Here is a 17,244-nt window from a genome sequence, read left to right on the forward strand (position 1 = left end):
CTTTCTTTTTTTTTAACAAAAAAGTCTTCTACATAGTGAAAATGTATAAGCCTCTAATAATTGGAATTGGTGATAAGATATTTTATGTAGTGAAAGTATATAAATCTACAATAATCGTAGTATCTTTATGTGGGGCTATACTTTAATAAAGTATCATATCCCACACATTTCTTTTTCAATATTTATACAAATTAAACTCGCGTGAAAAATATGAATGTTTAAAAAAATATTTTCTAAGTTTACGATAAAAAAATATTCTTAATCAGCTAAAAGCATAAATTCAATCTTAAAACATTAATATTAACATAATCTTCTGCAAATTTTCTTTTTGTATCGCATGTAATTTATTTATGGTAAGCGTAAAGCAATTTATATGTTTATTTATCACAAATTTTATCTATAATATAATTTAAGATTAACTATCTTTTTAGTCTACACATTTTTTGGACTTTTGGTTTTAGTTCCTATTAATTTGTTCTCTTTGACAAATCTTAAATCTTTTATGTTTTTTTCTTTTCTAGTATTAAGGAATAATGTTAATTAATCACACAATAATAATGCTCATATTGCAGTGATTTGTCACATCATCTAAAGTCTTGACATTACAATCACGTTTTGTTTTTTCATAAATTGGATTTCTTTGTGAAAACTTGAAAAATGATTTAAGAGTATTAATGATTTAAAAAAATTAATATTAAATTATTTTAATAATAAAAGGATGAAATTGTAATTAAATTTTCTATTAAAAAATTCATTTATAAAAATATTATATTTTTAAATTTTTACTAAACTTATCTATATTTTTTTCTAGATTTGTGACTCTATTTTTCAATTGTTTGAATATTGAAGTACTTCAAGATTGGAATATGTTATAAAACCTTTCATCTTGAAGTTTATCATTTTATCTGATCAAAATCTTAAATATAATAAGTTTATCTTGTGTCATCTTTTTGATCTTTTAATAAATATATTGCATGTGGAATGTTTTGAACTTGCATGTCACGTTTAAATGTTCAAGGTGAATATTAGTTTAGTTAAAATTGTTAGGATATGTCAAGATCATTTATCAAAATTTTCTATGTTTATATATAACAACCTGTGTGAGATAGAGTTTATGGAGTTTGTGAGAGTAGAGTATTGGGAGAACATTTTTTGAAGTTTAGGTGTATATTCAAATAAAGAAATCTAATTTTAAATTTAAAAGTATATATTGTTGTACAATGAGTTGTGATCTATATGTGTTGCTAAACTGTTATAATCGGATGTGTAGAAAATATTTTAAAATTGTATTTTTAGATGATTGAAATTGGAATAGATATGTTATATGTAACACAAATGAAAGTGAGTGATTTGGTTTGATTGATTGAAAATTTGTGTAGTATATTGATATGTGATGATGTGGTTCTATAAGATTGGACATATAGTATGTTAGGTTAGAAGCTAAAAGTGTGTATTAAATTGTTGTGATTGTTTTGACTTGATGTTTTGGCTGAATTAATTTTTGTTTTTTGTGCAACTGGTTTGAATTGGTTAAGACGGTCTAATTTGATCTATCTCAAGGTTATTTTGAACTAAAACAAGATATTTTAAACTAAAAAGGAACTGGTGTGTATAGACAGTCAAGTTGGACAACCTACTCAAATCAAATTGAGAGTTAAAAATTTGATATAGTATTGAGTGATACCACATAACTCCTGGATGTCATTTGTAAAAACTAGATAGTGATCACAAGAGGTTCAGAGCACCAAACACTACATTCGGACCGCTAGGTACTCCCAAGTTATGTTGTGGTTTGTTCATCTACAATGATTGTATCTTATACATGAGTAGAGAATAATACATATGAAAAAGTTAAAGCAATATGCCTGTTTATGATTGTTAAGAAAGAGTAGTAGTTGCTTAGATATATAACTTTTGTATTATATAGATCCTCCTAGTTGATGAAGTGTTTTTATCTTTCAAAAGTTTAAGTGTTTTTTTTCTCATAAAGGATGTGTAAATACATTTTATATATTAATAAGTTGGTTTAATGATTTTTATTTTATCAATTATGAAATGTTTTAAATCAGTATGGTGAATTCTATTAAAGTTACATAAATGTGAAATGAGTGAAACCTACTATAAGACCCATGAATTGGTAGGGCACCTTGGAGACCAACAAACACATTTTCCAGACCTCCTACAGAAAACTAAGGTGTGGCGAGCTTCCCTTCCATAAATTCATGTATAAAATGAGGAAAACTGGGACTCATAGAAATCATGTACAAATGGAATCCTGGCTATAAATGGAGAAGCAGCAACATGAGTTTTGATAGAATGAGACAACATGAATTTTTGAGAAGGAGTCTTTTTGGACAAACTATACTTGGTGCAAGATAGGAAAAGAGCAAGGAAACAAGGGAAGTGAAGGAGAGCTTGGAGTTTGTCTTGGAAATTGAAGGAAAATACTCAAAAAAAAAAAGAGATAGGGGAGCTAACTCTTTTCTTTATGCATGATAATTATATGTTTTAGGATGACAAATTTGAATATATGAGATATGAGCATATTAAGTTTTAGCAAGGGAAGCTATCTTGTCCACTTATGGAGTTTTTATTTTCTTGTCTATGTTTTTTTTGTTTTTTATTTTTTGAGTTATCTCGGTAAAACCTCAATGTCCACCTTGTTTACTGTTAGATTAACCAGAAATTTTGATATGTGGTTCATAATTGATAAAAATTATTAATTTGATGTTTGTGCTTAGAAAAATTAATTTTGCATTTTTTAGTGAATGAATCACATCTTTATTTCTGTTTTTGAGTAATATCGGTAAAATCTTAAATTTCACCTAATTAACCGTTATATTAACCTGAAATTTTGATAGATGGTTCATAAGATATATTAATTTGCTTTGATCACTCAAATTATTAATTGGATGTCTATGTTTAAAGAAATAAATTTCTCATTTTCGAATGAACTTATCACCACTTTATTTATGTTTTTGAATCAACTCGGTAAAATCCCAAATGCCACCTAGTTAGTCTTTAGATTAACCTAAAATTTTGATATATGGTTCCTAATATATATTGATTCAATTTGACTACTTAGATTATTAATTGGACGTATGTGATTAGAGAAATTAACTTCATATTTTTCAGGAAGCTCAACACCACCTTAACTTGATTTCCAAGTCATTTTGGTAAAATCTCAATTCCAACCTACTTAACCGTTTGACTAACCTAAATTTTTGAGATATGCTTCCTAAGATATATTAATTCAACTTGACTGCTTGAATTATTAATGGGAAATTTAGAAAATTTAATGTGATTAGAAAATTTAGTTTCGTATTTTTTAGAGAGCTCAACATAACCTTAGTTCTATTTTTGAGTCATCTTCAATTCCCACCTTGTTAACCATTAGATTAACCTTAAATTTTGATATATGGTTTCTAAGATATATTGATTTAATTTGGTCTCTCAAATTATTAATTGGATGTCTTTTTTTAATTCATATTTTTAAGTAAACTTAACACCCCTTAATTATGTTTTTGAGATAGCTTAACACCACCTCAAGAATAAGTATTTTACATATAATATATTTTCCCTTATACATTGACCTTTACTTAACCATCATTGTTATAGCTATGGTATTAAAGTTATCACAACCGTCTAAGTCGACCATTAAAACAAACTAAAAACTTTAATATCACATATAATTTTGACACTACTTTCATATTAACTTGTTATCCACTAGTACAAAAATCGCGCACAACGTCAAATATTTTGAGCTTTTAATGGCGAATTCGCCAACGACGTCATATCAGGAGATGTTAAATTTACGTCGAATTTAAAAAATTCGACGTTAACTTAACGTCAAATTTTGTCAATATTCGACGTTAATAATTTTTTTTGTTTTTTTTAATTAATTCTAATAATTTTTTACAACTCTACGAGACCTGAAAAGCAAAACACAAAAAACTTCAGTGTTTCGTATTTTATAAAGCATCAACTATGAACGTGTAGTGTAGTATCAACCGCAAACAATAATAACCAACAACAAAAAAGTTCAATCAAACAACAACAAACAAGTTCAACTAAACAACAACAACAAACAAGTTCAACAAAAAAACAACAAACAAGTTCAACAAATAAGTTCTTCAAAACGAAAACGAAAACGAAAACTAACCTTCAAGATGAAGGTTTGTCGGAACAAAGTTTCGTCACAGAAAGAAAGTAGAATGCGCCTTTGAAGGACAAGAACACGAAAGTAATTGGTTAAAACAAACAAAAATCATACATAAAGTAATTAATTAACATGCATTTGTATTACATGTGCTGTCAAACTTCGTTCGAGAAAAGTTTGAGAAGAGGAGAGGCTATCGCGCGTTAAGATAAAGTGAATGAATTTTCAATCTCCCGCTCAAATTTTGATTGAATTCACTAACCTTTTGACGTCGAATTTAAAATTCATTTGATGTTTTATATCTTTTTATGTCGAATTACAATTTTAAATGACTTTTAATAATTGCATTTATTTACAAAAATATCAGCGCTCATTTTTTATTTTGATTTTCCAGTGATTGGACTTAAACGCGATTATACCCTACTTTTTTTACTAGTGATTTAACATGTTTTTGTAAAAAAATTACACGTAACTAAAGTGAAACTACTGAATCACTTAAGTTATCGGAATGTTAATTTATTGTTATATAATCTCTTAACATTGGCATGATAAATATTAAAAGAGTTAACAAGTAAAAGATTCAAAACTAAAAGTTCAAAAACAATTATAGACTCAAATATTAATCCCTATAATTTACATATTTAGAAATATTTATCCTGTGCGTAACACAAACAAAAATAACAATTTTTACCATTTACAAAACAGATCATTAATAATCCAGCACTATCATCAACAAATTTTAATCGTGAAAACTTATAATTTTTCTCGAAATGGAATTAGTCTAATCACGAAGTTGTGTTCATGATGATATCCCTCTGCGTTCTGGTGACACGTCTTTCACGTTTGGGATCTGCCACGATTCTATAAATACAAACTGATTTTGTAGGTTTCATCAAATCTGTTTGAATTCCTAAATTTTAACTTATATCAAAGATTTATAAAGCTAATTAAGTTTCATTTTTTTCCCAAAAATTAAAAGGTCATTCCTATATCATATTTTTTATTGACACATACACATATATAACAAAAAAATATTTCATACATGATAATATATAATTTTTAATAAAATTACATATTTATTTTAAAAACTACATATTTATATTTTAAAGTATTTATTCATAAAGAACTCTTGTTTATTATTTCATTTTGAATCTAATGTTAGCACCAACTTCTTCACATGTTTGGTTGTAGAATAATCATGTATATGTTTACTCCTAAGTTTGTTGTCTAATTTGTTTTTCTTTTTTATGTCTCTCTACACCCAACTTAAATACACAAAAGTAAAATAATTAAACTCGTCATGCAATTGCGAGGCTAAGATAATTATATATATAATAAAAATATGAATAAAATACTTTTAAAAAATATTTTTAATTTATTCTTGCAACGTTACGTATTTTAAATTCTATATTATTTTAATAAAATAAAATAACAGACAAACGCGATAATGAATAGATTTTTGTCAGTATACAACAATACTATTTGTAAAACAATTGGTAAAAACAGGTGCTGTGTGTCCACTTTTTTACAATAATAAGAAAACTAAATTAATAATTTAATAATTATAACAATCAATAAAATAAAAATAATTAATAAAATTTTATATTGAAACAATAAAAATCAGTGAAAAACTGAATTTTGTGTATTAATATTATAATATAATAACCAGCGTATTTTGTAACTTTCATGAAAGTAACAGCCAGATAATTTATTATATATAGTTAAATTAATAAGTTAGTTATAAATATAATAAAAAGATATGTAAAAAGAAGATCCATATTAGTGTTTTAGATATGTAAATGATCCAAAGCGCGTGATATTTAAGCAAAAGCATTAATTATCAATGGTATGAACAGTTCGTAAAAGAATGAATGAGTTAAACGTGAAAAGATAAAACCAAAAACGTGGGCGCATTTAAGGTAGTGAAAAACGCAGTCGTAAAAAACAAATCTAAACGGAGCGCAAACGTAACCGTTTCGTCGCCGTTTAGTTTACCGACGCAAACAACACGTGGTGGAAAGAAAAATACAAAACCACATTAATAATATTAATAATAATAATAATAATAAACAAGTAAATAAATAATTATGGACAAGAATAAAAAAAAAATTATGAGGGAGACTTTGGGAAAATCAAAACAAATGGAACCGCATGACATGGTAGCAGACAGCGGCAAGAAAAGAAAAGAACCGCTTTCGAAAAACCCCACATATTCCTCGTGCTCCAATCTTCCACCTCCTTATTCAAAATTTAAATAATAATAATACTATTATTATTTTATTGGAGCTATTGAAATTGGTTATCATTGATTTATATATATAAGATGAAGGGGCGGAGACAAAGATTATCATTACATTTTCGGACTCTTCCTTCGTAATCCAACGACCCTCACCGTCAAACCACGCGTTCTCTGCTTCTCTTTCTCTCTCTCTCTCTCTCTCTCACCGAAAACTTGTGTTTCTCTTTCTGAGTAGATTCAATTAATCATGTCCAGCTCGTCGGAGTACTCTGAATTTTCCGGCCAGAAATCGGCCAAGTCGCCGGAGAAGTCAAGCTTCTCTCAAACTTGCAGTCTGTTGAGTCAATACATCAAGGAGAAGGGTAGCTTTGGAGATCTCACCCTCGGTATGACATGCAACGCTGAACCATGTGGTACGCCTCCTTAAACTATGGAAATGTTTTTTTTTTCTTTTTTTTTTCTTTTGGGTTTTTCTATGTGCAATTTCAGCGAAAGTTTTGGGTGTTGCTTAGTTCTGTAGAAAGTGTAGGAAGAGAAACATTTGGAATCTTGATGGGTACTCAATTGCTTATTCCTTTCATCTTGGTTTGTTTTGAGATAAATATATCTTTAGGAATCGGTCTTTCAATATTTTTTATTATTTTTTTTTATGAATTGAAACATTTTTTTAGTTTTAGGCTTGAATTTCTCTCTCAATTCTCAGGTATCTAGTTTTGTTGCTAATTTATTGCTCTACATGTCTTTTGAAATTCCTAGATCTAACTCATGACTCCAAATTTGCCCCACTTATTTGAATGAGAAAAAGTGAAAAAAGGGTTTGATTTTAGTGTTCTCTTTTGTTTGAAAACAAGATTAATTGTCAGAGATTTTGCATGTTTTGGAGATTTCCTTTTTTCTTTTCTGATGTGAAATTTTTTACAGGGTCACCTGAGACTTCTTGTCAATCTGCTACAACTATGAACTTGTTTCCTACCAAGGAAAACAACGTTACACCAAAGAACCTGACAGCTATGGATTTGCTCTCTCCACAAGCTTCCTATCGTCCTTCAGAGGAGATTCCAACCTTGATTAATTCCAGGTTGGTTGCTTTTGCTTCTTTAATTTGTTGCCAAGTCAATTAACAGTAACCTTTTGTTCCAACTTGGTGTTGAAGAATATTAATGAGCAATGACTGCATACCAATTCATAACTGCTTCCACCCTTTAGATATGCTATTTAAATCTCCAATTTCTTTCATGGCTGTTTGCTCACTAGAAAAATTGCCTTTAAACTAGTATGTGACAATTTTTGTATTAACTCATGGTGTGCAGTGCAATTAAGTCTGTGAGCAAGGTTGCTAAGACTGCTCAGATGACAATCTTTTATGGAGGACAAGTTGTTGTGTTTGATGATTTTCCTGCTGATAAAGCAAATGAGATCATGTCCTATGCTAGAGGGAAGCCACAGAGCCAGAACAATTCTGTTTTCACTTACACACAGAGCCAACCTTCATTTCCTCCTAATTTGGTCAGAACTTCTGCTGATTCAAGTGCTCCAATTATTCCCACTGTGACTATTACCAACTCCATCCTTGAACACTCTCAACCATCATCCAGGCCTGTTGTTTGTGGTAATTTCTTAAGATCATTAATACTTTTGAAATGAATATTTTTATTCAATTTTGTTATATGGATTATTTTGTTTTCTAATCATGAATTTCCTTTTTGAGCAGATCCACCAATTGCTAGAAAAGCTTCACTCCACCGGTTTCTTTTGAAGAGAAAGGATAGGTATGCACTTTCACCCAAACAAAGAAAACTTTAAACATCTTGTGCATGTTTAGTATAGGAATATTTTAGGGAAACAATAATCTTTCCATTTTTTCAAAAATCATTCATTTTTGTTTTAAATAAGTTGAACCAAAACACAATCCTGCAGTTGTGGGCAAACTTAAAATCAAATAAATTTATTCACAAGCTAGCCCAGATGTGAATTCTTTTCATTTTTCCTTGTTTGAAAAAGAGAAATCTCCATTTACCCTTTGCAGATCTGGTTTTTCTTTTTCTTTTGTCTTGATAATATAGATATTATTAGTGGAATTGCAACCCTTTTGTTTTTGTTCAGTCAATAATGTTTCCTTCTGTTGTTTTACAGAATTGCTTCCAAAGCTCCATATCAAGTACCGAACGGGCCATCAGCTGAGTCCTTGCCATGGCTTGGGTTGAATGCTACTTCACCTAAAATCTGAGAGCAGCTACAGAATATATAAATTTAAGCATATTTTTGTTGTGAAAATGTTAACCAGTCAGAAGTTTTTTGCCAGAACCTTTCACTAAGTTTCTGGTTATGTTTTTTTCCTGACTAGGTAGCATTATTACTTTTTCTTTTTTGTAATGTTTTACAATGCTTTATGGGCTTTTTGCTTTGTTTGTCATAGTAATTTCGGCTCTGTTGGGCTATGTCCTAGATCTAACTATTTGTTAGTTGTTGCTGCTCTAATTACAGTGATTCAATATATTCATTGTTATATTAAGATTAATCTTTTTTCTAATTTTTCTCATCAGGAAATACTAAATCAATTTATCTTTGAACTTGTGGCCAATCGACTTTGATGTGATTAATTCAAAACGGTTTTATTTAGATTTACATGATGATTATAAGTTTATTTTTGTCTTTGGAATAAAATTAAATATTAGGTCAAATTAAACCAAACATTAAAGACCAACTAAACCAAACATTGAGACGTGTAAAAGCAGGAGCAATAGTATTAAAGATAAAGGGAGTCGTTGAAAATTATAAGGTTTTGAATTGCCTCTGTACGATTCAATTATTAAGATGAAATATTAAGGAGTAAAATTGGACTTGGGGAAGTATCGTATCATATTACATCATCAAGAAGAAAATCATTTGTGCTTTTGCTTAAATAAACTTTTATTTGTAAAATTTGGATTACTTTTTCTTTTATTCTTTAAAATTGAAAACTGTTTTCTAATCTTTAAATTAAAAAAATGGTTGTTTTATCCGTAGTGTCAGAGCACATTTAAAACGCATCCAAATTCTCTGAACGGACGACAGGTGTCAATTGAAGAAAATTCAGAAATCAGATAGTGGAAGGCAGGATGAGTGGACGTTCGTTTGACGTGGGAAGCAAAACTGTGTTTTGAAAAGTTTACGTCACACTCTCTGCATGCACCTTCTTCTCCAAACTCTGAAATTCTCAAATTCTCCTCCTTCTCTCTAAAAGCTCTCCCTTTTCTCTACCAAATCTTACCTTTTCTCTTCTCCGATCACTGTTCAGGTACCGTGGAAGCACTTCCGGCGTCCAGAGCTTCAGTTTGAACCGAACGGTTTCGGAGTCTGAACTGATAAGTCTTTCTGCTCGTTAGACGTTCGTTTTCTGGCACATGCAAACCAAATTCTGGTTGCATGATTTCATATGGTCTGAGCCATTGTGGTCTCCTGTTGTTTGACTTAGTTTGAAGAATTATTGAACGTAAGGGTAGAAGGAGTTGTAGTCAGGCGAACCTCAATTCTACCTCTAGAACGTTCGTTCACGCTCAGAGGTAAGGGAAGTTTATTAATTTAATTTGTATGATTATGTGCTGTATGAACGTTCGTTGACTTGATGATTGGATATGAAAAATAATTGAGATATGTTATGATGCATGAAATATATGAAATCTCTATGTTTGGATGGTATGAAGTATGAAAATTGATTATGATATGAATGTATAAAGTTATGAAACTATATGTTAAGAAATGAGTTGGAAGATAAATGATTTTGAATATGAAATTTTCCTATGATAGTGTACATTCGTAACTGAACGGTCCTTGACCGTTTGGTTTTTCTAATAAACTTGGTTAGAATTGGATTCTTTCATTTGGGAAGAATCCTAGTTGAGGACGAGCGTCTTCGTGTCGTAATACTGTGCTTGAGCGTTCGGCCAAGTATAGTTGTGTCTTGGTATTCTGTGATAAACTTAAGTATATATATATATATATATATATGTATTTGTATATTTTAGTTATTCTTAAACACTACTCAATTAGTATCTGATTATAATTATCAAGCCTCTTCTCTATAAGTTTAGTAGCACTTGGTCTTATACCAAGTGTTCGTACTAAGCAAGTGTTTGGTCTTACACCATACACTCGTTCTAGTTCCTTAAGCTAACTTCATAATAAGAGCGTTCGTTCAAGCCAATAGGGTTTGCTCACTATAGTCTCTAGTCTTTGACTGGCATTCAGATGATTATTGGTGTTTAGCTCCTTCAAAGGATAAGTATAATTATTAACGTTCGGTTTCATCATGTAAATTCTTATAAGTATTATTCTTTGAAGTGTCTGTATTCATTGGTTTCGGTCTAGAGTCTTAGCAATTGACATTGTCTTTGAAGTGTTCATTTTGATCTTCCAAGAGTCAGTTCATTTAATTGACTCACTTTGTAAGTAACGCTCGTTCTAGTAGTTCTTGATCTTACTCGTTTCTTTCTCAACCCGATGGTAACCCTCTTTGATCTTAATTCGTTCTAGAACTGGAGACCCCTCGGTCTCGCTCCAAGTGCTGGTCTCGTTTTGAGTTTAGGGTTGAACGTTCGACATTTAGTACCCTTAGTGATCCTTGTACAAATGGTTAACTTGAGATGATTGATAATGAAAGATGAGGAGAATGTGATATGGATGAAATGTGTTGATTTATGGACGAGCGTTCTGGGGAGGAACGACTCATGAATGAATATTAAAATTTGTAAAGTATGAATGTGGGCATGCTAAGCTGGCGGTTCATCCTGATGTTCCGTGAGTACTCGTCCTCACGTAGAGGAGGATAGGTCATGTGTGGGAACGGCAGGAGGTCCTAGTCCTTATGGTTAATTTGGATAGATAGGACTAACCTCGGGTGGCAACTGTTGAGGGCATCCCAGTTACTACATCACCGGGTGCACGAACGCCTGTAGCTACACAGATTTCATACAGTCCGGACAGTCAGTCTAGTATTAGGCTTTGTATTAACTTATGATGATTTATCTTGTTTCTTTGATTATGTGAAATGTATGTTTGGACATGAATTAAATTATATAAGCTTACCCTGTGTTTCCTGTCTTGTCATGTTGTGTACGTCCGTCTTTGTCATTGCAATGATCATCCGTGTGGATGTGAGCAGAAAGAGACGTACTACTAGAAGAGACGCTGGAGGATGAGAACCTGGTCGAGGTTGAAGTGAAGACCGAACAATAGAACGTTCGGTTAGTAGCTTAGTTGATTTGTAAGGTGATCGTTCGACCACCTTCCCTTTTTTTATTTGTATGACCGTTCGGTAGTTTCTTTTGTAAACCGTTCGGTTAGAAGTGTACCTTTGTACAGCTTTACTTTCTCGTTTTGCTTTGTAAGGTCGTTCGGCCATAAGCGTACGTACTCTTTAGTGTAAGATTGATCTGAATTATTATTAAATGTTAATATTCTATTATATAGTTTTAGATTGTATTTTTGGAATGTTACACATAGTAACGTTAACGGTATACTTGATTAAAATGAACAATACGAAGATATATTTTTTTATTTTTTAATAATATTGATTTTGAGTAATTACTACTGCACTAAATAAGTTGATATATTATCAGTTTAAATGTAAATTATTTACCATTAGATTATTATGCTAATTTTATTTTTTAATAATATTGATTTTGAGTAATTACTACTGCACTAAATAAGTTGATATATTATCAGTTTAAATGTAAATTATTTACCATTAGATTATTATGCTAATATTTGGTTATTCAAATGAAAGGTTCATCAATTTATTATATATATAAATAAACAATTTATAGGTACAATATTGTATTCAATAATTTTTATTACACAATATATTTATAAATTTATAAGTATATAAACACATTTTCACTGTGGAATTGAATTAGCTTCAAAGGACTTTGGTGCTTCAGGAAGAAACATGACAAATAGTAAAAAGTAACAATTGTTAGACATCCAAGGACACCTCACCTCATGTAGCATATAACATTACTTGTAGAGTTATAAAAATAACTAATTAACTTAAAATAGAAAATGTTGGAGGAATCCATGTCTTAAGAAAATAAATTAATGAAAAAGAAATTAGAGGTAAGATGCCATATGTCTTGTGAACACCAAAATGATGTCAAATAAAGGATGACACAAAAAGAACTCCAAGTTAGTTGTAGTTAATATCTTCACTGTTGATTGAAATCATAAAATCTTGAAAGTCTTAAGTCAATCTAGAATGATGTCACAATATAATGCCTTAATCCACTCCTCTCTAACCATCAGTAAGACTTGGCATCATCCTTTTGTTGATGGAAATTGTGATTTCTACACTTACAAGAGTCTCTCAATTTGATCAATATAATAGGATAATTGACCTAGACAGACACATAAACAACATATAAACATTTCTCTCACAAGTCAATCTCTACACCATAAAAAAATGTAATGATTTGTTGAGTGTTCCCCACTTCCTAATAGAAATCAACTTTAAGCTAGCTTACACGACTCCTACTTCATTCCATTGATTTGGTTTGACATACTTGTGAGAAATTTTGGTATGTGGTTTGCAACAAGTCAACAACAATATTTAATGTCCATCATCCTAGTCAATATTTAACAAGAGAAGTGTAAGCCTCTAAGGACATTCTAGGAGAAATTGAAAAAAGGAGCTTTGAGTATAAAGAACTTAAATCCCAAAATAACATAATATCACATGATTAGAACTTTCATACATGGATCCTTTGCAAACATCCAATACAAGATGTCAACCTCAGACCTTAATGAATTGCGAACATGAGCTGCCATGTTTATACAACTATGTTTATACAACTAGAATAACTGACGGGCTTCATAAACAAAACCCGACATAAACTGTAGTGTTAGAGAAGTAATAACATAAGAAGGACTGACTAGAAAGACACATACCCATCATACAAACCCAATAGCCTAGATCCCAAGAGTCTTATAGTACACGTCCTTGAATGAGAAGAGAACCCATGTCTTGGGAAAAGATCTTAATGTTGAGATTGTTCCCACCCCACAAAAAGTCCCTACACTTCCCAACATGGACACAAACAAACAATTCTAATATCACCACAAGTTTGATTACAACATTGAATAATGTACTATACTAAAGGATAGATATAAGAGTTGAATCAAGTGAAACTCCTACAAAGATTCATAAAAAGATAATCAAGACATCGAGGATGGATTACCAAACAAAAAGAAGTTAGAAAATCATGATAGTTGAGAAGAGGTGTGACATGACAAACATATCAAACATCTTGAGAAGCGCAAACATGTGATGTACCACTTTAAGATGTGATCAATACTATTGTTGGGGTTTTAAAAGTGAAGATTCATTTGTCTCAGCCTGAAAAAAGTGTTTACGAATGATAGAGTGAGTTCACACAATGACAACAACTCTAAAAAGAATAACATCCTCATCTACCTTCACTAATAAAGACTTCAAGGTCATCAACCCCTTATAAGATGATCCCATGGTGATTACTGTAGAGGATGAAAACTTTGTGATCATAAAGACCTTGGTATATCAAGGAAGTTAAATTGAGATTTTTTACTAGAAGATGTGAAAAAGTTGAAAATTCCAAAAAGATGCCTTACACCCTTATGATGATCAAATTGTAGAGCTTTTCCGTGAAAAAGTGGATACAAAAGGGTATTTATATTTGTACACCATGTTTGAGGAGGAAAATTTAAAGAGCTAAACAATCAAAAGTTGATACCTTATCATCAACCAAAACACTTTCATATACGTCCTTCTTGACTAGCTTGTGTTGAATGATTTCGAAAATATTGCTTTGAACCCTTATTTATTAATCAAAATTTAGTCAACATCATGAGACATGATCATGCTACATGTTTACTACAAAACTATATAAGAATGTTATGATGCTAGTTTAATAGTTGTATTGCCCCCTCCAACCCTATCAAATAGGAACAAAGGATACGATGATAGTTATAACCAACCTAGACCATCAATTAATAATGATAATAGAATAGAACCACATAGAGGTACTACTCATTAGTAGTTGAATGATTCGAAATAGAATATTAAAATTGAAAAATTATTGATTAAAGAAAATAAGATGACTTCAAAATTATTCAAAGAAAATACAAACAATAAAACAAAAATTATGATTGCTTGATTACGGGGGAAATTACATAAATTTTAAATTTGAATGCTATTTCCTTTATAATTAGGGTAAAAATCAACTCTATATGTTACTAATACTTTTCGGTTACATGGTTAAATATAATATTTATAGATTTGTGGCTTATCAGCAATGAGATTGGTCAAAGGGATCAAAACCTTACTTATTAATACATAATCTACCAAATTGAATGATAAAACTATCCAAAGTGTTCAAACCTTACATATTCATTCATTTACCAATTATTGGAAAAGTTTTTTAAAGATAGAAATTATAGATTATCAATCAAATACAATAAATATTTTTAAGATTATGTGCATTTTATTGAAATAATATTTTAAGAAAATACTTTAATAAATAAGATTATTCAAAGTAAATATTGCCTAATTGGAGTGGTTGTGAATGCTTATATATTTGAAAACTTGTGAATATGCGCAAATCTAATAATATTAAATAAACTGATTCCAACCTGCACAACATATTTCATTTTTTCTTTTTTAAATTCTTGAAATCTCTTCTACCCTTTATTGATAAATTAGCAATATTCAACATACTTTAGATAAGTAGGTTTTGGTAGCATGTTATAAGAAGTTTAATTTTTTATTTTACGTTTGTTGAAAACTTTGTTGAAAGAAGCAAAACTCAATTTGATGTGTTTGTACAAGTGCACTTTCATTTTGTTCTTGATAATAGATTTGAACATTAGGATAATTTGATTTTCCTAATTACAGAGGGGCCATTAATATCAAAACCTATTTTCTTATCTTTTAATTTAGTTGTTTTTCCTTGAGTGTTTTATTGTGTTACAAAATTGATGCCGAAGCACCATATCAAACAATAGATGGGCCTATTAAGTAGTCAGCTCAATCCATACCACGTCTTGGGCTAGGTGTTACTTCGCCTCAAATCCTCCGAGTGTTTTACGCAAGGGCTTTCTTCTTGCACCTACCATATTTCTTTCCGAACTCTTAAGTTTTACTGTGATGCCGAATATGTCTTTCCTAATATAAATATATAAAATATTAAATTAATTAGGAAAGCAGTAATTACTACTTATCAAACGTATTTACTCTGTATGCTATATTTAATGATCCTAACACCCCCAAACCATGTGTATGCTATATTTACTTATCTTACACCTCCAACCAACTCTAAAAGTGTTTCTCTCTTCTTCAACTTCATCTTTCTTCTTCTCTCAACGACGTTATAGTGTGTTTCTTCATTCACTTTTGTTCATCTTTGTTTTAAAATTTCTTCATTTTTGTCGTGTTTTCTTTTTATTTATTTTTTAAATTTATTTTGCCTACTTTTTATTGTTTTTTTTTTAAAGTTTCTTGTGTATGTTTTGTTTAATGAATTTGTCGATCTCAAGTTATTATTATTGAAAAAAATAAGGTATTCTATAATGATGTTATGTTATAGATGATTCGAGTCTTCGTATATAAGATGAAAATTGTCTTTTAAATTTTATGAAATCACAAGTAAATTATACTTTCATGTTAGATTTCTTTTCTTTTATAAATGAAATGTGTGTGAGAGATTACACAAATAACTTTACAGCTGATTAGATTTTTCCCACATGTGATGAGTTAATTCAGTGGGTTTGGGAGATTGCTTTTGACCTTGATTTTGTTTTTGTCATCATAAGATCTAATAAAGCTAATGATCAACTTGGGAGAAAGACGTATGTATTGTTAGGATGTTAAAAGGGTGGAAAGTACAAGAAATATAAATATGATATTTAACATAGTTTATCCGGCACAAGAAAATGCAATTGTTCTTTTAAATTGAGAGACAAACCAATTTCTAATGGAGAAGTGTGTGCATTGATGATGATATGTGGATATAATAACCATGATTTGTTACGGACTTTAGTTGGTCACCCTTTCATTGGGAGGTTAAAATCCACTGAACAATCATTACTTGTTGATATGACTAAGAGTCAAGTTAAACTTGCAAACATTCTTCTTATTCTTAAAGAAAATAATGAGTGTAATGTGATAATAGTCAAACAAGTATATAATCCAACATACAATTACAAACGATTATTGAGAACTTCAAAAACTTAATTATAGTCGCTGATGATAATATTAGACTCTGATAAATACATCAACTAAAGTAGATGTATAGACAAATTTGACGTGGTAAGTGACATCATTTGGACACATCTTAATGCAATAAAGTTGTTGAGTGCAATTAATATTATTTTCTTGATGGATAACACCTACAAAACCAACAAATATCAGTTGCTATAACTTGAGATATTGGGGTCACATCAATAAGGGTGACTTTCTTAGCTGCCTTTGTATTCTTATCAAGTGAATGACAAACTAACTTCACTTGGACTTTCGAAAGAATAAGAGGATTATTTATGACATATGAGAATGGTCCACAAGTTATTATTAGCGACAAAGACCTAACTTTGATGAATGTCATTGACATTGTATTTCTTGAATTTTATCATCTCCTATGTCGTTTCCACATTAAAAAAATTGTGAGTGCAAAATATTAGTCAATTTTGTTAAGGCATTGTATGTTTTCATGGAATCATGAGAAAATGTCATGGGTTGTGAACATGATTCAACCTTTAGTGATTGTGTTTATTGCCTTCATCATGTTTGTAATTCATGGCCTTTATTATATGAATATGATGACTCTTAGATAATTTCGTATAA

General features: G+C 30.2%; 1 protein-coding gene across 1 annotated transcript; it reads left to right on the forward strand.

Annotated features, from left to right (window-relative positions):
• Positions 1-6,405: 6,405 nt before the first annotated feature.
• LOC108330635 (protein TIFY 10A) lies at positions 6,406-8,916 on the forward strand. The gene is made up of 5 exons (XM_017565126.2): positions 6,406-6,811; positions 7,320-7,476; positions 7,709-8,007; positions 8,110-8,167; positions 8,532-8,916. Exons 1-5 carry the CDS (start codon positions 6,646-6,648, stop codon positions 8,623-8,625), a joined length of 774 nt encoding a protein of 257 aa, XP_017420615.2. The 5' UTR covers positions 6,406-6,645; the 3' UTR covers positions 8,626-8,916.
• Positions 8,917-17,244: the final 8,328 nt, after the last annotated feature.

This window comes from Vigna angularis, chromosome 4 (genome assembly GCF_016808095.1).
Source record: "Vigna angularis cultivar LongXiaoDou No.4 chromosome 4, ASM1680809v1, whole genome shotgun sequence".
Taxonomy (NCBI): Eukaryota; Viridiplantae; Streptophyta; class Magnoliopsida; order Fabales; family Fabaceae; genus Vigna; species Vigna angularis.

What these genes read in the sequence shown, in the direction of transcription:
- LOC108330635 (XM_017565126.2), top strand. Translation starts at nt 6,646, where the DNA reads ATGTCCAGCTCGTCGGAGTACTCTGAATTTTCCGGCCAGAAATCGGCC. An exon ending in ATCCAGGCCTGTTGTTTGTG is followed by an intron (nt 8,008 to 8,109) that starts GTAATTTCTTAA and finishes CTTTTTGAGCAG; the next exon opens with ATCCACCAATTGCTAGAAAA. An exon ending in CTTTTGAAGAGAAAGGATAG is followed by an intron (nt 8,168 to 8,531) that starts GTATGCACTTTC and finishes GTTGTTTTACAG; the next exon opens with AATTGCTTCCAAAGCTCCAT.